Genomic DNA, 23,153 nt, shown 5'->3' with positions numbered 1-23,153 from the left:
CTGTCTAGTTCACGAATGTCAAATATGATTGACGTACGACGCCATTTGCAAAAATTATGACAACTTCCGGCAAGGTGATTAATTTCGTGCCATCCTGTATATTAAATAAATAAAATATTTAATGTGATATGATAGAAACGGCATTACGATATTAGATCGCAGACTGAACATATTGCGAATTTCAATTCAAAAAATCCCATTAGAGTCGAGAGATTTTCGTATAAGACTGCGGAGCACACCGACAAAGGGCGAATTACTTTTTTTAAGCTTCAAAGCCACTCAAATTCGAAAGCTTCTTCTCCACCCCATCCGCGGCTGGTTCGCACTCTCCGAGGGCATATTGGGAATCCCCTGTATCCCGTACAGGGCGTCATTATTCCGCAGCTTTGTGTGCATATGTAAAGTGTTCCGGGGATATTGAAAGGAATAAATACCAATTTCCGCCGCCACGGCCTCCAGTCGCGACTCGGTCCGACTGACGAGTATGATGTCACATCCTTTCTTCGCGAGCTGAAAAGAATCGTAAAAAAATACTCTGTGAATTTAAATTAATATTTATTTATCAGTATACTGAAAACGTTTACATAGATGTCAATATAAAAGTAAAACTTTTGTAAAGTACCACATTTGAGTTTATTAATGTAAACACGACAAGTTGAGAGAACTATTTAAGTTATCATTAATGTAAGGAAATACATATGTAGTTCTCGACACTAGTCATGTTGACACTCTTCTTATCATTCATCGTTTACTTTGTATCATACCCTTTTGAAAACTCCACATTCATGGTTACATTCCCTAATCAGGTCAACGATAGACTGATGAGGGTTACTGAATAGATATTTCGAAACTGGTATTCGTAAACCATAGTTTTTTAGTGGTATTATACAAAATGAACGATGAATGATAATTATTTATTTATAATTATCTAAATAGAAATATATATATTTATATATATATATATATGTACATAATACATATATTTATATAAATTTCTTGTAAATTTGATGGTGAAAAAAGGTTTCAAAATCAGTTAACAGTAGGAGAAGAAGCTTTTAATGTGACAGTGTACTATGTACAGTGTACTTGTATCTTATGCCAGCATTTTCTTTTTTAAATCAGTTAAACCACAGTCCAGTTACAATATTTATAATATCCTCTGGCATAATCCACTAGTTCAACTATGCACCAACAACTGCAGGTATTTATCAGTTTAAGATTAAGCTCCGACAGACAGTTTTGCTGGTTATTTTGTATCGAGTAATCCGTCGGTCGCGATCGGTCGAGGATCATGGTCCGCCCATTCACAATGCACGACTTGAACCTTAGAGTATGCTTGTACTGAATCCACGACTATAACTCGAACCGGTAAATAACCCGGTTTTGAGCATATTTACCGAAACTCGTCCGGTGGATGTACACAGGGTATGGTTAGGGTGAGTACACCCGCATACTACAGGGTGTTCTGAATTGTTTAAAAGCGATTGCATTTTGAATATGTCCGAAATCACGTTTTGAAGAATAGTTTCCCACTTTAGTTTCAAATATAAAAGGAAAACAAATATGTTTATTTTTTATACAAATACAAATTTGTTTTTTTTTTACATGAATTATTTTTTTTAAATGTAGAAACTTATTTTTAAACTACCGTTTACACTTTACATTGATTAAAAAAAAAAATATTTAATTAAAATTCATTTTTATTTTTTAATAGGTGACATCAATAATTACATCAAATATGTAAAATACATTTAAAATTATCATTCAATTATTTATATAATCTATTTTATTAAAAGTATAAATGTTGAAACATGAGTTGCAAAAATTGAGGAAAAAAATTTAAATCACCAATCAAAATATTTAAATATAAATATAAATATAATTTTGATTTTTTTTTAAATTCATTCATTTACCGGACTCCTCACTGGACAAATGCCAATAACTTCTTTATGCAAACCGCAAAGCTGTAAATCGATGGGACAAATTAATAACGATCAATCATTTCATCAATTCATCAGCTCATAATCTACACGAATAAATCAATTTTATTCATTCGATTTGATAAATGAACTAATTAAACACTCCCTTCATCATTCGTCGTTCACTTTGTGTAATACCACTCAAATAAACACTAGTTCGTAACTACCGGTTTCGGAATAATCATTCCAACATCAGGTCATTCAAATAAAATTATTACGGTCCGATTTTAAAAATTAAATTAAATAAAACTGTAATATTACCATAACGCAAAGTTAACGATGCTTTGAATATACAAAATTTTATCTGATTCTAACCCTTATCCGCACCCAATGGTGCATATGGCACTGTATCGTATCGAAGCAGTGTTATCTTGATCGTTAAATACACGAAGGAAAGGTGATCAGCCATCTGCTTCAGGTACTAGTCCAGGGTTATATAAAATTAATATTAGACTGAAAAATCACTAATAGTTATTTTTACCCTCTTGGGAATCAAACCCCGGACCTTCAGCACAGTAGAAAAGCGTGCTAACCACTACACCATGGAGGCGGACAAAATATTCAACATATAATATAGACAGGCGCCGTGACGAAGTTGGGTAGACGCTAGACTGTGAAACTTGCGTCGCGGGTTCGATCCACGCCAAGTGCAAAATAAATTCAAGAAAGATTTATTTTCATTTGGTCTGGGTGTTAGTGATGTATTTTTCATATCTACCTTCACTATCCTTACTATTTTACCTGCAGACAAGCCTCTAATAAAGGCTTTGCGGGTTATTCCTTTAAATAATAAAATATCATAATAAATAAAATAAAGTAATTATTTAAATAAAAGAGTTCTAGAGAAAGCGTTGTATAATTAAGGGACAATGAATTTGACACATCTCTGACCAAGTCTCAGTGTAGTATCTACATACATAAAGTGTGCTTTGAACATTATTCAATACTTACTGCTTTTGCGTACGCCTTTCCCACGCCATCAGTAGCGCCCGTGATCACTAAAACAAACAAAAATAAATTGTTAGCATCAAAATACAATACTTAATTACCATCAACTAGTCAATTTCTTTAAAAATAAACGATTAATATTGCATTTTCAATTCAAGCAATTGGTATGAAAATTGTAGGTAATATTTGTTTTTAAAACATAAAATATTTGGGAATTAAATATTGCAATAAACTCCCTAAAGCTATTTAAAAAAGAGAAGATAAAAAAATTCTTAAGAAAAAAATAATAACTCTGTGGATCATATTGATATATTATTTCGAGAAATAAAAATACTTTGTGTTCTGATCCACTCACATTTTTATTAACCAACTAGTTTCAACAACAACCTGTTGCCCTCTTCAGGGTTTCATTTATTACTAAATTTATTACTAAAAAAATAATGCCTATTACATATAAATCTTGAAAAAAAAATAGAAAAAACTATTATACCATTAATTATATTTAACATTGAACCTTGAGTGTAAGTCCCTCTCCAAGTACAAGAACTCAGTCTCTCTTTTGGAGAGGCACAGCGAATCTAAAACTATAAGTTTGCCATATGTATAAATGTTTAGAAATTGTATTAGGTTGTACTTCAAAATGTATTTAACTAATTTATAAAAAATAAATAAACAAACCCTTATCCGCACCCCAATGGTGCATAGGGCACTGCGTCATATAAACGCAGTGTTATCTTGATCGTTTACACATGAAGGAAAGGTGATCAGCCCTCCGCTTCAGGTACCAGTCCAGGGTAATATTGAATAAACATGACAGTGAAAAAATCACTTATTTATTTTACCCCCCATGGGAATCGAACCCGGGACCTCCAGAACGGTAGCCGAGCGTGCTGACCATTACACTAAGGAGGCGGACAAAACTAATTTCAATAAATTTAAATAAATAACTATTTTAAATAAATAAAATAAATAAAAATACATAAAATAAAATAGTTTGAGTATTGGGGTCATTTCCTTTTCATCGTTTCTGAACAATGAGAACTGTTGATAACTGTGTAGAAAAAAGGTTACTGAAAAATAAAAATTCACAACATGTGTCCAAATCCTTGTTCAAAAATCTTTTTTTTTCTACTCAGGAGTTATTTTTACAATTTGACATCTCAACATTGATATACATATGTTAAGATATCAAAATGTAATAAAAGTGAAGGAAACCCAGAATTGTGAGCACGTATTTGGACACACCCAAGATGTTGAGAATAAAGATAACTTGTCAAATTATGTAAAACCCTGCATAAAAAATCAATAAAAATCATGTTTTCAGGCGTCTTTCAGTATGTAAAACAATCCGATGAGAATCAGGATAAAAAACATGAATAAGTATATTCCCATTTTAAGATAATCAGTTAATAGATTTATATTATCCACAGACACTTCGTGATGGAATTGCATTTTAATATATTATTAGATTAAAACCAATATTTTTAGCTTTTCCACTTTATTTTTATTTGACCAGCGACCGGGTTTTGTCGTTACCGACATCATCAGACTGGTGGGAGGCTATACAAATTGTTATGTTATATATAAATATATCAAATCATGGTTATCAACTCCTGTCTTGTTTTATATATAACATAACAATTTGTATAGCCTTCCACCAGTCTGATGATGTCGGTAACGACGAAACCCGGTCGCTGGTCAAATAGAAATAAAGTGGAAAAGCTAAAAATATTGGTTTTAATATAATAATATATTATAATCAGTTAAAATAATAAATTTAAAAAATATGAAAATATAATATTTTTCAAGCAAAACTTTCATTTTATTTGACTAGGCGTGGTTCTCATTATAATAACAACTTGAAAAATCTTATTTTCATGCTTATGGTAATAAAAAACGTGTGAAACGTGAAGCGGAAGATTTTCAATAAGTGTGCTCGTCAACTGATTGGAGTGATGTGAAAAAGTGAAATTTTCCTTAGAAATACAACGTTCTAAAGGTCTATTCTATCAAATTTGTATGAGATTATTTTTTTAATATAAGTTTTATAATATTATGTACATTTATTTTCGTTGTCGTCGGGTTTAAGACTCCACTTAAACCCGACGACTCGCAGTTCGTATTTGATCGCAGTTTAAAATTCGGGATTGATAAGTATATGTTTGTAATTTTTACTATCTAAAATAAAAGGAATGAAAGAAAATTGGGTAAAAAAACTCGATCGTTGTTGGTCTAGTATCGTATCCATGATTTTGATATTTTTAGTATAAAAATTGCATGTTAGAAATTTTCAAAGATTGAACGATATTTTTTATGTAATATTGGTCAATAATCGTAAAAATATATGTATATCAATCATCGTTCGTCAATCTGACGTTTCATGAACTATTAAAAGCATAAAAAATACAATTAACATAGAACTATTAAAAATTTATATTTATTGTCGTTGAAATAAGAACTAAACTGGGCTGCGTTCAAAATTTTAAGCTCATTAGAAACAGAGCGATGGTAATTTACAAGATACAAAATATTTTTAACTGGGTGAAGATAGGATCAGGTTAAACTCTTTCTTGTATCAAAACATGTTTTTATTTTACACATATAAATTAACATCCGCTTAACGCAAGAGACGTATTCCAGCAAGTTCTAGTGCTAAACGGAACAGCGTTAAACAATGTCATGTTAAAACATAAACGCTTATTATTAAACGTAGGAAAACGATATCAAACGCGCTGTTAGTAAAAAAGCAACAAAACCGTTTGCTATTTCTGGATATCCCAATACTACCGCGTAATACTGAGATAATATTATAAACACTAGTTTTTTTGCGTCAAAAAATATGTTTATGTACATTTTTTAAGCACAATAAAGATAACACTTTACATATTTTAAACACCTACGAGATACAAGTGATATTTAAATAAAAGAGTCGTTGAATGTCTATTCGTCTGAGTAAGTGAAAGTTCGAGGAAAGTTATGAAAGTTTAGCAGATCATCGTAACTGCAAACAGTTGTCATAAAACGCCGTCTATTAAATAATAATATCAATATGAAAGAATTCGAAATAGAAATCAGCATTTAAATTTTTCAACGAATCAGTAAAATAACTGTTAGTCTATAACTGAGAATACTTATATACATTTTTAATATATATGTATGTATATATATATATATATATATATATATATATATATATATAGATATATATATATATATATATATATATATATATATATATATATATATATATATATATATATATATATATATATATATATATATATATATATATATATATATATATATATATATATATATATATATATATATATATATATATGTATAAACAAAAAAAAATGTAAATCTGAGTATACAAGGTTTATGACCTGTCATGAGCTTGAGTGATCACTTTAATTCGCCATTCTACCCATGATTCCTCAAAAAGTAAAGTGATCACTTAACCAGCCTATGACAGGTCATAAGCCCTGTAAATACTCCATAATCTTATTCTAATTCTTAGTCTAATCGGTCTACAGCCGTGTAAATACCCAGAATTCCATTTTCTTCTTCATCTCTTTTGAAACGTCAAAACATTATTTTAATGTATTTCTAGAGAATGTAGATACCCCCTTTGTAGTTATCGCGGTGGAGTACTCATACTTTATATAATATTTCATATTATAATTCTACCATTTTTCATGGTATGGCTCGGGTCTAACGTTGCAATATAATCGGACCACAGGGGATTCCTCTGGCTTTCTCGAACCCCCCATAAATTCTCGAAATGACAACTTCTCGTGGCACGATAAACAGAAGGCAATAAGATTCACACTTATAATTCGATAGCGTGGGTGCATTTCTAAAATCGTATAATTTAAATTAGAAAACCACTGAAAATATACAGGTAACAAAAAAACAACATTGAAATATTGTAAAATATCATAAATCGATACGCATTTGAAAACATGATTGCTCAAAAGCTACTTTAAAAAACATTTCTAAAATTAGTTTAACCCATTATTTAATTATGGACGTTAATGGTAAATATGGTACTTTTGTTAGAAATAAACCCTCACGTAAAATTTTTAATAAATATTACTAATTATACATTGTTTAAAACACACAAATTCAAAAATAATGAAATGTTAAAATGTTAAAACGTAGAATAATGGGTAGAATTGGTGAATGTTACACGTGTGTATCGTTTAAACCAGCCTATGACGGTCGTCAGCCCCGTGAATGCCCAGACTTCCATATTCTTCTTCATCTAAAAACAAAAACACTTAAGGCACTTAAAAAAACACTTAATGGTAATCAAACTCCCGTTTGATTACCATTTAATATTTCTTAATTATATATACAAACCCTGTAAGCGAACTCCCTCTCTAAACACGAGCAATCTGCTTTCTTAGTGAGGTAGCACGTAAAAAAAATAAAATAATAATAATAATAAAAATATGTAACTATGTTGATTATTATGATAAAATATGTAACTATGTTGATTACTATGTTGATTGTAACTATGTTGATTATTTTTTGCCATACAATGTATCTTTGATGAGATGTCAAAAAATTATATGTTAAAACGTGTTGACAATATAATCATCAGAAACGAAAATGCGGGACGTCTAAATTTTAGACTCTAAAATATAAACAATAACATTTACCTTATACTATAACTAATATTCAGAACTCCAGTTAAAATTTAACCTCTAAACGAAAACAAAAAGATACTATGCCAAGCATCACATTGTGTATAATAACAGTAAAAGGTAAGCCACTCAGAGTTATATACCCGTACTCGTACAATTTGTGTATATCAGGTGTATAATGATAAACTGTGACTTGATATTCAATATTATCCAGTGCTTTTTTATTTAAAAATATGAAGAAAAAAACGCTTTTAAAGATAAGCCACAGTGTCTGAGAGAAAAGAGTATTCAAAATATATAAGGAAAATAGTACCGTTAGCCAGTGACGGCGCATAAATATCAATTATATTTCAATTATTATGATTTTTTTTAATCTTTATTGACGCCTATCCGCACCTAGAATGTGATCGACGCAGTTTTGTGCAAACACGGGTACGAAAGTTATTCAGCTGAGCTACGATAATCTATATTATCAGCTTTGACAAAGGGATACAAGTAGAAATATCAATGCATTGATAGGATAGAGGTGTTTTATGCATATACAAGTTCACTACGAAATGAGTATCCCAAGCGATGCTTACTTTTCCTTACAAATATTCCTTTATTCAGCCTTTGATGTTAATGCCCTTTTGGATAAAATATAACACTTCGATCGGTTGAACGTTTTACTGACCAATTTTTACCATTAGATTTTTCATAAAATTTGGCGATCGTATCTGTAGTGGATAAAATGAAACACACACGGTGACTCTTGGATTAGCAATCCTGTTCCTGTTTTCACTTCGTCTGTCCTTTATATGCATGTTCCCTGCAGCAGTAGTACGAATTTATTATTAGTGACGCTACGCAGCTGGAAGCAAATGATTATAAGTAGTTTTATATATTTAAGTATTTTACAGCCAAGTTTTTGACTGGGTATGCTCAGCTAAATTACGACACAAGTGAGAATGAAATAAGTGCTGTAATTTCATATCAATCCTACATAAAAAAGGTTGATATAACTGATTAGTGAATGACGTATTTGAAAGCATACGATTCTTAGTTATGTTATTTATCGTTTCGGCATTCACTTTGCGGTAAAACATGATTAAATTAAAAATAAAACAATTGATTTTTTACCACTTGTGTATTATATTTTAACTACTAATTTTGGAAGCTACAGATGCTTCCATCCAGGGGTTTAAATATAAACTTGATTCTTAGTTCTTTAAGTATTCTATAAGCAAGCCTTTGCCTGGATATGCTTAGCTCAATTTTGACACAATTGAAAAGGAAAAAAAAACTTCTAAGAACGCTCTTTTTTTCATCATTCTTTCAACTCTAATCCTGTATTAGTTTAGTATCTATTTTACGCTATTAATGCAATTCAATACCAACTTTTTATATTCACAATTTAATCTCAGAAAAAAATAATCGATTTTAAAGGTTAAGGAATTTTCTGGAAACGCCCCTGGAATATTAGTAATACCCGAGTACGTATAGAGTGTTCACAAAGTAAGTAGATGGGCATTGAAAGTAAACGAAATGTGGCACTCGGTGCCCGGGACAAAAGTAACAACACAACGGCAGATGTGCCAGCACTTTCACAATCCAGTTTCTGCCTTCAGCTGCTGTATCGGGTGCCACGAAACGAACTAAACCAACCGGTATGATCGATAATCCTGAAATTATCCGGAACATTGGTCTGTATGTTCCCGATAGTTACCTAAGACAGCGTCGGCATATATTGTTTCACATTCCTATATACAGGACCAACCTGCCGATGGTTATGCCTGTAGGAAGAGCTACCGCTATGTTGAACAATATCTCATTGGATATTGATCTGTTCCATGTGTCTGAAGGAGTTTTCCGAAGTGGGATTCTTCTACACCTTTAACAATAGTATCCTCGCTTTTTTTCTATTTTTGTTAATGTATACGATTTCAATTTAAGTTTGTAAAATGTATATTAACTATAAATAAATAAATTTAAAACGTTTTAAAAGGTAATGGTATTTCGGTGGGGCGTGGAACTTTCCAGATGAGATGGCAAATAAAGGTTTTCCAGTCAAGTTTGCCGGTCTCTAAAGGTAAAGTATTTCAGTACCATTTTTTAAAGAAATCTACCAGAAATAAAAATTTTAACTACGTACAAATCTATTTTTTTCTCACGATTGATGATTTTTACTCCATTTGGTGGTAAATTTCCTGACATCCAAATTCTCATCTTAATAAAAAGTTCTAAATTTACAAGTAAAAAATCTGGATTTAAATAACTACATGATGTACCAAAATCCAGCGTTTGTGAACAAATAAGTTTTAACTTACTCAAAATTGACTGGTTTAGATAAGAAAGAATGGTAGTTTAAGGAAAGCTTTTATGAAATAGAAACTCTTTTATTTGTATTTGAGGTCCGAATCCTGGATTATATTCACATATCACAATATAACATAGATGTCTCTTGTGAACTCTCACATACTGTGTTTCGAGTTTGAGCTATATATTAACATAGAAGTTTCAAGAATTTGAGTAATGTGGTTGCCAAACATGGCTAGAATTGGCGAATGTTACGCGTGTGTAAAGTGATCACTTAAACCGTCCTATCACTGTCGTAAACCCTGTAAATGCCCAGACTTCCATTTTCTTCTTCATCTGTTTTGAGATGTTAAAAATCAATACTTCTTTTGTTTTTTGACATCTTATCAAAGATGAAGAAGAATATTCAAGTCTGGGCATTTAAGGGGTTGACGACCGTCATAGGCTGGTTAAAGTTATCACTTTACACACGTGTAATATTCACCAATTCTACCCATTATTGACAACCACACTACTCAAATTCTTGGAAGTTCTATATATATATATATATATATATATATATATATATATATATATATATATATATATATATATATATATATATATATATATATATATATATATATATATATATATATATATATATATATATATATATATATATATATATATATATATATATATATATATATATATATATATATATATATATATATATATATATATATATATATATATATATATATATATATATATATATATATATATATATATATATATATATATATATATATATATATATATATATATATATATATATATATATATGAACCAATTTTGAAACATTATTCTTGAATCACTGGAACATCACTAGAGACATCTATTGGTGAGATCTGTCAAAAAATAATATGAAAATAACTCCTGTAATTGGAGATAATCCAGATTTTGTGAACAAGTCAAAATGTTGTAATATTTATTTATTACTTAAAACTATAAAAAAAATTGGTCCACTAGTCTTACCACACCGTATACCATTTCACCCGAGACATCGTAGTATTGGGTATCACCACCACACCCACACACGCGAGCTAATGTATCAGCATAACGGGATCCGTTGTGGCCTAGTGACTAGTAGGTGGCAAGCGCGGGAGACGAGCGCGAGTTCAATACCCGGCTCGGCCACTGCTCGGCGCATTCAATACACGCGAGCAAGGTCTGAATCGCAAATTCAAAACCTAAATTAATTAATAAATTCTCAATTATTGTAATTAACAACCATACAACGAATGGATAACGTCAAGTCGACGATCCAGCTAATAATCTAGAAAGTACAATTAACGATTGATTTATACTACTGGTACTTCCATGGCTGGAATACAGCGAAAAGATAAACCGTAAACTGCTTACCGTTTATAAATTTAATACTTTTGGACATTTAATGTTATGTAAAAAATTCTAGATTTAGCGTTTAATTTGTAGAACTCCGTTTTAATTTATATATTAAATGTTAAAATCAAACACTGATTTTTTGAGTTAATCAAATTGTATTTTATTGTTAAAAAACACATTATAATAAATTTTGTTACAATTGTTTCGCTTTGTTATGACATTTTCAAACGAGTGACATTCGTTTGAAAATGCCATAACAAATGTCACAAAATTTATTTTCATGTGTTTTTTAACAATAAAATAGTAGACTCAAAAAATCAGTGTTCAACGACTTTGACATTTTCAACCGGTTGTCGATTACAATTGTCAGGAAATTAACAATAACGAAAATATAATTGATGAATATTAGTTTTTACCGAATATATGTAAAAATTATCTACACGTCATTGTTTGGGCGTTATCTTTTAATTTCAAAGGAAATATGTATAATCTATGAATACTAGTTTTTACCTAATATATCCTAAAGTTATTTCTACACTGCGTTCAGTGTTGCCTGACTCTTTTACTTATTTTAAATTATATTATGTATCAACATTAACTCAGAACCTGCACTCTACCTCAAGGTTTTGAATAAAAATAAATATTCAGTATAAAATACGAAAAACTTGTCAACTAATTAAATAAAACTAAAATCATCATACCACGGGGACAAAAACTATTATTCATATCGTAATTGTTTTATTACAGCACCCAGTAAAATTAAATTACAAAATGAAATGTGTTTCGTATCCGTCTTTTGTAAAATTTTGCTAATTATAATAGAGACCGCAAAGTTAGAAAATTCGCCGTCGTGAAATTGTTGCAAAAATATACATGCTATCTTGACAAATACATTGAGTAATTTAATAAAATTAAAAGTGTAATTTAATGGGAATAATATGGATAACTTGCAGAACGCAGTAACCCACCTCCGTAGAAAGTGCAGAGAACCGGTTAAGCGGGTTTCCCTTTCAGCGATGCATCAATTTCTAAAAATTTCGTACTAATGAGTTTGTTCGATGACCCGCGCGCTAACGGAACTGTTACATTGATACATATAACGGACACATCAGTTCACCAACACTCTAATTACCAACCAGAGAAACCGGTTAAAACGTTTTCGTATATTTCATTGCCAATTCGCTTTTCAAGTTTATCAAAACACGTGGTAATTAGAGAGAAACCGGTCTTAATTTTTCTTTTACTATCCAAAAATTTTATTTCGTGCTGTCTGTATCCGGTCACGCATTGCTGTGGCTCAGTCTGATTAAATCGAAAAAAAAGAGAAAGCAAACGTTTCGTATAAAAGCTATTTCACAATGCTTATAAATAAACATATAATCTTTTGCAGCCGTCAAAAGCAATGCTTATTTTTGCGTGTGTTGCTGTCAAGTTGAACAGACGGCGCTGCCATTGCATTTAAAAAGGTTGTGATAAAAATATGTTTTACCTGTCACAGGTATATAAAAACGCAATTCATGTAGTTAAAAATAGGAACAGAGAGGGACCGAGGAAATCTTATCAACCGCTCATTTGTCGGAACTACAATCCGTAGAAAATTCCGTTATTTTTTCACTAATTCGCCAGAGATAATGATAGATAAAGAGTGCCTCCGTTAAAAATTCAAATTCTTCCGATGAGAAATCTCAACGTCAATCACTGGGATGATCAATTAGTTGCGTCAACGACCGTTATTTACGCAGCATTGACAATCTCACCGACCGTTCCGTGGGTACCTTGTGGTGTCCAATGAGCCGTGGCAATCGCGATACCGTTACCTCCATCTCCGGGCGAAAGTTCCCGTCAACTTGACTGTGCCCTTTGGGTCGCAGCCAGCAAGCGGCGACCCAGTTTCTGCCACGTACTCGCAGCGCACAATACAAGTAACCGGGTGCCACAAGCCGTGACAGTGAAAGTTTACAGAATGGCCAGCGCCTGCCTTTGCATACTATCTATATTGAAAATCTTCAACGGGATCGGATTCTGCGCTCGGTTTGAACTAGATTCAACAACTAAAATCATTATTATGAACACCTAAAAAACATAAAACAATATTTGCAGATTTAATTTAATTTATTTATTTTTGATATATACGGTACTATTGTACCATTTACATAAAAAGAATAAAAGAACACATCAATTCATCAAGTTGTTTTAAACTACTTACATGTTATGAATGTTATATAAAGAATAAAACTAAAAATAAAAAAATAAAAAATATATAAAAATAAAATATTATATTGAAAGTAAACAATAACATAAATAAACTAAATTTTCATTCAAAACGTGACATTCTCTGGGCCAGGAATAAATTTGTTAATGCTAATTTACATTTATGAAGCGATATATTGTATTTATCTTCAATAACAGTAAAATTTTAATTAGGTTTTAAATTTTGAATTAAATTAACAGTATTTACAATATTTTGAGTGTGTCCAAATACTCGTTCACAAAATCTGGATTATCTCCAATTAGAGGAGTTATTTTTGTATTATTTTTTGACATCTCATCAAAGATGAAGAAGAATATGGAAGTCTGGGCATTGACGGGGCTGACGACCGTCATAGGCTGGTTAAAGTGATCACTTTACACACGTATAACATTAGGACCTCACATACTTATAGTAGAGTTTCTGCTCAATAAAAAGCTTCTTTTCATCTTACCAACAGATGTCTCTAGTAAAGTTCTAGTGATTAAAGAACAATGTTTCGAAATTGGTTCATAAATATAGGACTTCCAAAAATTTGAGAATCAATGTGATTGTCAATAATGGGTAGAATTGGTGAATGTTAAACGTGTATACAGTGATCACTCAAACCAGCCTATGGCGGTTGTCAGCCCCGTATATGCCCAGACTTCCATATTCTTCTTCATCTTTGGTGAGATATCAAAAAATAATATGAAAAGTAAATTTATTTTATAAAACTTCAAAAAAAAAAGTAGAGGCCACCTTAAAATCAAATAGATCGTGTTATGAAGTATCGCAGAGGCCATTTTAAAATTGAGACAAAGTACCCCAAATAAACGGCATAATTCAGAATAATTCACAATAATTAAGATAAAAATCTCGGGCGCTTTTTGGGAGCGTTTTGTGCGGAAGTTTGCGCCCGCAGCGGGCCAAGTCGTACATTAATATTTATGAAAAGTGACTTGCTAAGTCCGCCGCAGAAATATAACTAACTGCGTGTTTAGTGAATTATTACCGAAACCGCGGCGCGTGCATATTAATTGGACCCGTTGTTCTATGTACAACGGTACATTTTATTTAGGCCCACCAATTAAAGGCAGATGGAAAATAATCATTGTTATTTGTGACCTATTTCAGAGATTTTTTGGGAAAATTAAAACTTCTTCTTCTTCTCACCCTTATCCGCACTCAATTGTGCGTAAAGCACTACATTGTATTAATGCAGTGTTATCTTGATCAAGGCAAAGTGATCACTCCTGCACTTCAGGGACCAATCCAGGGGAATATTAAATAAATATTCGAGTGTAAAATCAACAATATTTATTATCACCTATCCCCCCCTAGGAATCGAACCCGGGACCTCTATTACGGTAGTTAAACACGCTAACCGTTACACTGTGGAGGCAGATTACAACTTGTCCAAATGAATTATAATTATTTCACCAATTCTTATGACAAGCGCATATAGTATTGACAATATTTTGATTGTGTTTCAAATTAATAAAGATTTTTTTTAATCAATGATATCTTTAATTTAAAATTAACTTGATAAATACTTTGTACTATCCTTCAAATCAATTATGACACGTGTATGTATCAATGCATTCCGCATCAATCTAAAACACCGTGATAATTCAAAATGACGCGGAATGCATTGAAACACGAATAGATCCTGCAGTCACTTTGTTGTACAAATTTTACTTGGTTAAATTTTACTTACCACTTATTCTTAAAATACATGTATACTTTGCCACGTATTTCGATGCATTCAGCATCATTATCAAACACAGTTTTATGTTTGGTATGGTATTTGATAATAGTAGTAAATGCAATGAAACACGTGTTATAATATATGTTTAATAAATAGGGGGATATACCAAGTAGAATTTGATTGCCACACTCGAAATTAAAGAAGCATTGTTAACATCATGTTTAATTTATCTCGGATCATTACGCGAATAATACGTACAAGCTTAGTAACAAAAATTATGACGCGTGTGATAAGAAAATATTAAATACTTATGAATGATTCATACAATACATCAATAGTCATAGATTGCTCAGTCTACATCGTACGATATTTATAAAAAATAAGTACGTTTTTATTTTATTTTACTCTTTTTTTTTTTTTTTTCAGATTTATTTATTTTAATGATACAAAGAATTATGTATGATATTTCTGCTTCGCCTACTCGTTTGTAGACAAAACCGATTACTGACATGTTCAAAGTTTTTTTTTTCTGTTTGCAGTGGAAAAGAAAATCAATATAATTAAGCAAAATTAAATTAAAATAGTAATCAATAATATAATACATATTCACTAGGTATAGTAAATACATGTTTAAAAATCTATAAATATACCGATATTTTTTCGTAAATCACAGTAAATGGTCTTATAAAAACAATTGTTTTCCATATTTAGAAGAGAAAGAGTCCTAATTCTTAAATCACTTGGAAATATAAAATGTACATAGCTAAAAATGACGACAAAATTTAATTTCTTTTCTGTGAACTATACGTTTTCCAGTTTTTTTTTTCCAAATTTACGTAAAACTTTTTTTCGTTCATTATGTTTACTTATTTCCATCTTTATAGAAAACTATTACTTTTTCATCGCAATTTTTTATTATATTCTTAACGTTTTATTTAAAAAATTGTATGGTTTAAATTCTTGGCGCATACTGATAATAAAAGATTATATAATATGAACTTATTACCAAAGTATATTTATCTTGTTTATTGATAAGCAAGTATCAAGATAGTTATATTTATTTAAGTGGAGAGTTGGCGATCGTGATACATAAATTATATTTTTAATTATATTTTTTTGGTAAATACTACGTTTCCTTAAAATCTATCGTGACACGTGTTTCGATGCATTCTGCATCATTTTCAAACACCGTGTAGGTAATGTATGAAACACCGTACTTGTATTTACCGTATAAAATTTAAATTTAAAATGGATAGATATTACGACAAAGCGACTGCAGAATCAATTAATGAAATGAATGGTATTTTAACAAAAAAATTATTTAATTGCATTTGCGCCCTTCGTATAATTTTGAAAGTCATAAATTTTGTAATATGTTGTTGAAGTGAAAAAAAGGTGATTGAATTGAACTGGCTAGACTAGTACTTAACCAAGTTGAATGAATGAGTTTAGCAAAAGCTGTAAAACTCCAATTCTCGGTTCTAAAGTTGAAAACAATTCACTGCCAACAAAACGAGTACTTACCACTGCAGAGTACGTAATTGTCTATTAAAGTGATTGATTTTTTAAAATTAAATTAATAAATCTAAAAATTATTAGGTATTGAAAATATCTTCCCCTTTTGTATTTAAATAGACTACAACTAGTGTTAAATTTATCGTCAAGTACAAGAAGGCAACATGATAAGTTTTGCCTTACATATTATTAGATACAAGTATGTAGAAATGAAATATATTTGATAAGATTCGTATGATATAAGTGAAAGAAATGTGAAGAATATTTCTGCAATTTGGAAAAAAAAATAAGGAGAAATTTTTGAATAGCGTAACGACAAACGAGTTACAATGTGTTTTCAATGCATACATATCTTTTAAGAAAAACATGCGAATTTCAACTGCCTTATATAAATTAGAAGTTTTAATGTTCTTTCTTCACTCATTTGTTCCACACGCCCAAAGCATACCAATGCACCTCTCTTGATTTTATCGATAATGATCATATTACCCTTGCATTCTTTCAAGAGTAAGATGTCACATTTGAAGGGAAAAAAAATTATCACAACCATAATTTTTATGTGTTTTAACAATAGAATACAATTAAATAGACACTAAAAATTAGTGTTTGATTTAACATTTAATGTAAAAATAAATTTTAGAGTGATAAAATCATTTATATTTATTTGACCCCTCCACTAGGCATCAAACCCTGGACCTCTAGTATGGCAGCCGAGCGTGCTGACCGTTAATCACACTATGGAGGCGGAAAAAGAATCAACGAAGTAATAATATTATTTATATAGCTTTGATTTATGTTAACTTGAAATAAAAGTACATAATAGAATATATACATATTTATTCCTACATGCGTGGACTAACCTCTTAAATTATTTATGTAATACAATGGGCATAGTACAAAAATCAAAAGTCGACGTTTTTAAATAAAACGCTCATTGTCGTATTTTATATAGTCCATATTCCATTACTATTGTTTTATTATGTAAAATGGGATCGACACATGGACATCGGAATATTGGGATCTAGTTTTCAATCACATATATTTACATTTTTCTATAATATATATTTAGAGGTGACATTGTCGTTCCTATCTCACAAAAATATGGTAATGCTTATATTATTACAAACAGTATATTAAATCGCTTTTTTATGAGTGATAAATGTCGTGTGTGTATGTGGCAACCAAAATAAATATAATACCCATTAAAATCGAACTATAGGGTCATTACTGTAAATGGCATTTTTTAGGAGTCTATAAGTATATGAAAAAAACGACGATAAATGAGTAAATTGCATAAAATTTTTATTTATTTCTTTAAAAAAATTTTACACAATACAGCTCGAGACAATTACAGTGTAAATGATGATAAAAAAAACATAAACAAAAAGAAGAAATAAAATTATGAATTAAGGTTTTGCTCAGTAAATACCACTACATCAAAAAAAATTAATGAGGTTTAATGTAAATGATGAATAAAAGAAGGTTGATCATTTAGATATTGCAATAAGTTGTAATATTACAAAAATAAAAAAATAGTTAAAGACTAAACACAAAAACAAAGCGCATTAAATCAATTTTGTTTCCGCAAAAAGCAAGTTATGTTAAGCTGTGATATTGTTCAAAAAGATACATTTTTACGAATAAAGGTTGAAAAAAACAATATGCAATAAATGCATACAAATATAATACATATCAACAAAAATATTTGTTGATTTACACGCACCCCTACACTATTTATTTCAACACCGGATGTCGGCGAGTCTTTTGATCTTCAGTGTTATGCGTACGGCGTAAAAAGGAGTTGGACATTGAGCGAGCAGCATTTACTCATTAGTCATTTAGTTAGTGATTTTTAGATAAAATCCGAGAGATATTTTCGTCGCCCCAAGTTAAAACAATGGCACAGAGTGTTTATAAATTTTCAAACACATTTTATTTTTTTACCATTCATGTTTTAATGCTATTTCTGGTAAAGTCCTGGTAACCAAAGGGTTAAAGAAAAAGGGGTAATTTTTTTTAAAAAAAAACAATTTTCTTGTAACACCTGTATCCGTACATTTAAATTAGTGCATTGGTCATTATTTAAAATTATTTTAATGAGTCCAAATTGTAAAATTGGTGATTTTGTTATTGCAGACTAAGAATTTCATAATTAGCCAATTTCAAAATATGAAGACAGTTTTTTTTTTCAATTTATCATTTGTCATCATTTTTAATTGATTCATTCTTTAAACAACAGCAAAAATAACACAAAAGAACGATTTTACTTCCTTATTTTTTATTTGCTGATACTTATACTTTGTGTCACATTTCATAACTTATAAAACTGAATCATTGTTTTTAAATACTTTTATTTTTTTCCAACCAATGTACAAGCATCTTGTCATCTTCCGGGATGGATATGTATTAATAATAAAACAGAGAAATATTCGTAGTTACTCAATATGGTGAAAAATATTGCTGACCGAACTATGAATATTTCTCTTTTTTAAGATGAATACACATCCATCCCTGAAGATGACACGGTGCTTTTCAAAACCGGTTGGAAATAAAGTATAGAAAATAAAAGAGGTTAATAATAATAATAGGATTATCATAAGAAAGAAAAGTAAAATACTGAATTGATGAAGAGTTCGAAATTAAAGATTTTTTATGTAATACATAAGTATTGCGAGAACGTGTTTGCACACCTGAGAGCCTAAACTATTGGCATTATTCTCCTTTATTTTTTCCATAGAACTTTCTTTTCCCCCTCCACTTCTTTTCCCAAATAACAATAATGTCCCGTACGCTGACCTTTGCACTCGTTATTTGCATCTTATTTTCTTTCATATTTGAGTGTCTTTTTCTCTTCCATAGTGTAGTGGAAATTGCTTTTGTCATAAATGCTGGAGCACCCGAACACGATTCCCAAGGTTGTTAAATTAACGAGTGATTTTCATCAATTTTCATTTATCAATATCATCTATAACTGGTACTCAAAGCGCAGATCACGTTGATTTTACTTAGTTTATTCGATTCAATACAGTGTTTAAATTATGCAGTGCCCTTTGCATCATCTGGTTTGGATAAAGGCAAATAAAAAAATATATTTAAGTGTGGATTACCCTGCCTTCTTGTTATTCTTATCGATTTTACACAGCATTTCCAATTCAATTGGATGAAAAAAATAAAAGCAAAATATTTGTAAGTACCTATCTTGTAATTTCTCTACGTGTATGAAAACACTTTTTTTCTTTTCCTTTAAGCCATGATGACAATAAGCAGGAATAATATGTCTTTAAGTATATTATTAGAAAATAAATTTCATTTTGTATTTTTCAAACATCAAAATGAATTGCAAAATTTTCAGCGCCTGCGCAAACGGTAATACACCAGATGTGAATATTATTAAATAAAAATAAGTTGTACTTACATGCCCATTTTCCAAGTTGTTTGAAATTGATTTTTCTAGCCCTTGGCGACAAGAAGTTCCTGTAAACATATCGGAAAAACCTGTCCACTATATAACACCCGAGTACTGTTAGTGATATAATCCCGACCTTTTCAAGCCCGGTGTACGCCATTGCAACGCGGTAGCAAACTAAGCAATGATAAAAAAGGTAAATTACAGTTTTGTTGATAGATTAGCGGTGTCGCCCGCGCGCGGTTTAGATAATGCGTATGTAGTGCGGAAAGAAAGTGAAAATGGCGGGGCGTTTAGGTTATGTTGACAGCGAGAGGACAATGGCGGAGCATGGCGACTCGGGCCGTGCGCGCGCAGCGAGAATGTGCGGAGAAATGGTGCGCGTGCGCGGCGCAAGTGAAAGAGAAAGCCGGCGGAGAAAGCGCGCCGCGGGGGAAATGGGCGCGAAAGAGATCGCGAATATAAAATGGAACGGCCTGTCAAATAATATTGCCAGGTGTGGCGAACATTCTTGCAGAAATTCGAAATATTTTTGTCCCCATGAATCGTCACTATTTCAAGTACATATCGTAACTATCTACAAATGCTAAAACTCACTCTTCTAAAATTTCCTTTTTTTCTTTTATAAATTCTAATTTTATCTGAAATGTAAATTCGGAAAGGTAATTTTTTAATGGTCACATTGTATTTATATGTCGATAAAAGGCATGGAATTAGCTATATGGAAACTAAAACAAATGAAGATGTTTTAATATAAGGGAAAAAAAATACCTTACTAGAAAGAATAAAATTTAAAAAAAAACAAATAAAAGAAGATTATCAGACGTAGTCTACGACAAGAAAAGAAAATAAATAAATATGGTAATAAAGTGATAGGAAGCTGATTTTTCACTGAAAATTGATACATATATTGGTATTGTATAAAGATAACATCGTGATATTGATATCGTGTAAATTGTAAATCAAAAAATATCTTTACACGTGTGTAAAGTGATCACTTAAACCAGCCTATGACGGTCGTAAGCCCTGTGAATGCCCAGGTTCCCATATTTCTTAGAATTCTTCTTCATCTTTGTTGAGATGTCAAAAATGGTGAAAAATGACTCGATTTATAATAATTTGATACAATCCATATTTGTGAACAACTATTTGGACGCAAAATGTTGTAAAAAATATCTGAAAAAAAGGTTGTCTATATATGTCAAAACAGCATCACGATGATTATGCGCTATATCGAGGAGGGAACATCGCACATAAATAGAAAGGAATTCTTGCCACTTCATAAGCGAATGTGGTAAATTCACACAGTGTGCAATGTAAATGAAATAACTTTTCTAGTTGTGTGCTGTAACTTAATAAGAATTATTTATAATATTGTCGAAATACGCTTCATCCAAAATTCAAGGTGAAAGTCTAATGGATAAAGAAAACTTTTTACAAAGGAAATAATGGCGTTAAAAATGCTCTTTTCTAAAATAAATTTTACTTTATTTCATTTTTATCATTTTTGGTGGTTGTGTGCTAAGAAAGCGGATATTGAAAATCATCATCACGATTTCTATATAAAGTATATATTTTGAATAATGTCAAAAACATATTGAGGTATCTCCATAATATTAAATATGATATCCGTTTTCATAAAACAGTAATAAAATAATTTTCTATCATTTAACATCAAATTTTATCTAGTGCTAATCAAAATTACTGTACTAAATTCAGTTGGCTTGGCCATGTACTCCGCATGCCTCCTGAAAGCCTTAATCAAGCTTGCCTCTTTTACAAGGCATCAGGTTCGCGCCGCCTAGAACGACCACTGCTGACAATCGGCAGTTCTCGTCAGAACTTCGGGAAGCGGATCTGACTTGGGAGGATGCAAGAGCTGGCAGCCGACAGAAAAGCCTGGAGACAGTTTGTGGACTCCATATGCTCCACCTAGAGAGCGGATATGGTTTAATAATAATAATAATAATCTAAATACATCTTTTCACCTTACAGTGAAACATTTGCTGCTAAAATTTATTCTGTATCAGGTACAGTGCCCTATGAATCATTCAACATACATAGATGCAGAAAACGTTTAATATTGATCGTTAAAGTAGTAGTATCTTTATCGTTAAGATCTCATTTCTTTAAACAGAATTAATGTAATATACCTCGCTTTGCGCCTAGACATATACACATATTCACATCAATCGATCCACTGCAAAAAGTGAAAAAAAAATGTCATGTGGAGCGACGTGTGTGCGTGTGTAATTCTGCGAAGTGCCTATATAAAAAAAAATAATGTCAATGTTTATCATAAATGTGTTAAAAAAATATATATAAATTAAAATCCAAGGATCTTTGTTTTCGTATTTTAATTGATCCATATTCCATATGTTGGTCAATATGTTTTTGTTGGGGGGTAATTTTATCCTAGTCGGAATACTATACGAAATCAGGCTATGAATATTCAGGAGGGAATGTGAACGAATTTTCATTACAAGAGGTTGTTTATCCAATAATTGCATATTATCAGAAATTTCCTGCATCCTACTGACTGAAATTTTCCTCTTTATTATGAAAACATCCTCCATTATGATATGGGAAAAAGCCACAACAGCAGGGTTTCCTAGCTATCCAAAGGCATCGGTTTTAAAAGTCTATAGACAGAAATAAAATAACAGCAAAATCATATCGTGTTAATTGCATAGTGAAAAAAGCTTCAACTGCACTACAGGAATTTTATTTTAAAGACATTTTGAAAAACCAGTTATCTATCAATATTATCATAATGTTAATAATAATGAAAAATGATAACTATGCATAAAACATGATTACATACACACGCATACAAATATACATGAGTTTACCGAATCTTCCAAATTTTAAGAAAAATAAAACTTTGTGTAATGACAAATTACTCCCCATTTCCTAGACCAAGCCATGGAAAATCTTTTAAAAAGTGTAATATCCTTGATAATTCTAGCTTATTCATTATTCAATTGGACTTGAATCCACGTATTTATTTATTTTAATTACTAAGTATTTA

At 30.8% G+C, this 23,153-nt stretch overlaps 1 protein-coding gene across 1 annotated transcript in view; it reads right to left on the bottom strand.

Annotated features, from left to right (window-relative positions):
- Window positions 1-20,454, bottom strand: part of spidey (hydroxysteroid 17-beta dehydrogenase 12 spidey) — a 39,219-nt gene extending 18,765 nt beyond the window's left edge. The window contains exons 1-3 of the mRNA XM_088257557.1: window positions 20,132-20,454; window positions 2,931-2,977; window positions 435-510 (exon numbers count right to left, since the gene is read on the bottom strand). Of these exons, the coding sequence (XP_088113683.1) occupies window positions 435-510; window positions 2,931-2,977; window positions 20,132-20,282 (274 nt within the window). The 5' untranslated portion in view covers window positions 20,283-20,454. The remainder of the gene's footprint in view (window positions 1-434; window positions 511-2,930; window positions 2,978-20,131) is intronic.
- Between the last annotated feature and the right edge of the window lie 2,699 nt (window positions 20,455-23,153).

Source organism: Brachycentrus maculatus, unplaced genomic scaffold (genome assembly GCF_059751285.1).
Source record: "Brachycentrus maculatus isolate JH-2025_06_01 unplaced genomic scaffold, ASM5975128v1 h1tg000082l, whole genome shotgun sequence".
Taxonomy (NCBI): Eukaryota; Metazoa; Arthropoda; class Insecta; order Trichoptera; family Brachycentridae; genus Brachycentrus; species Brachycentrus maculatus.
The sequence above is the reverse complement of the archived record's forward strand: the minus strand, read 5'-3'. Positions and strand labels throughout refer to the sequence as shown.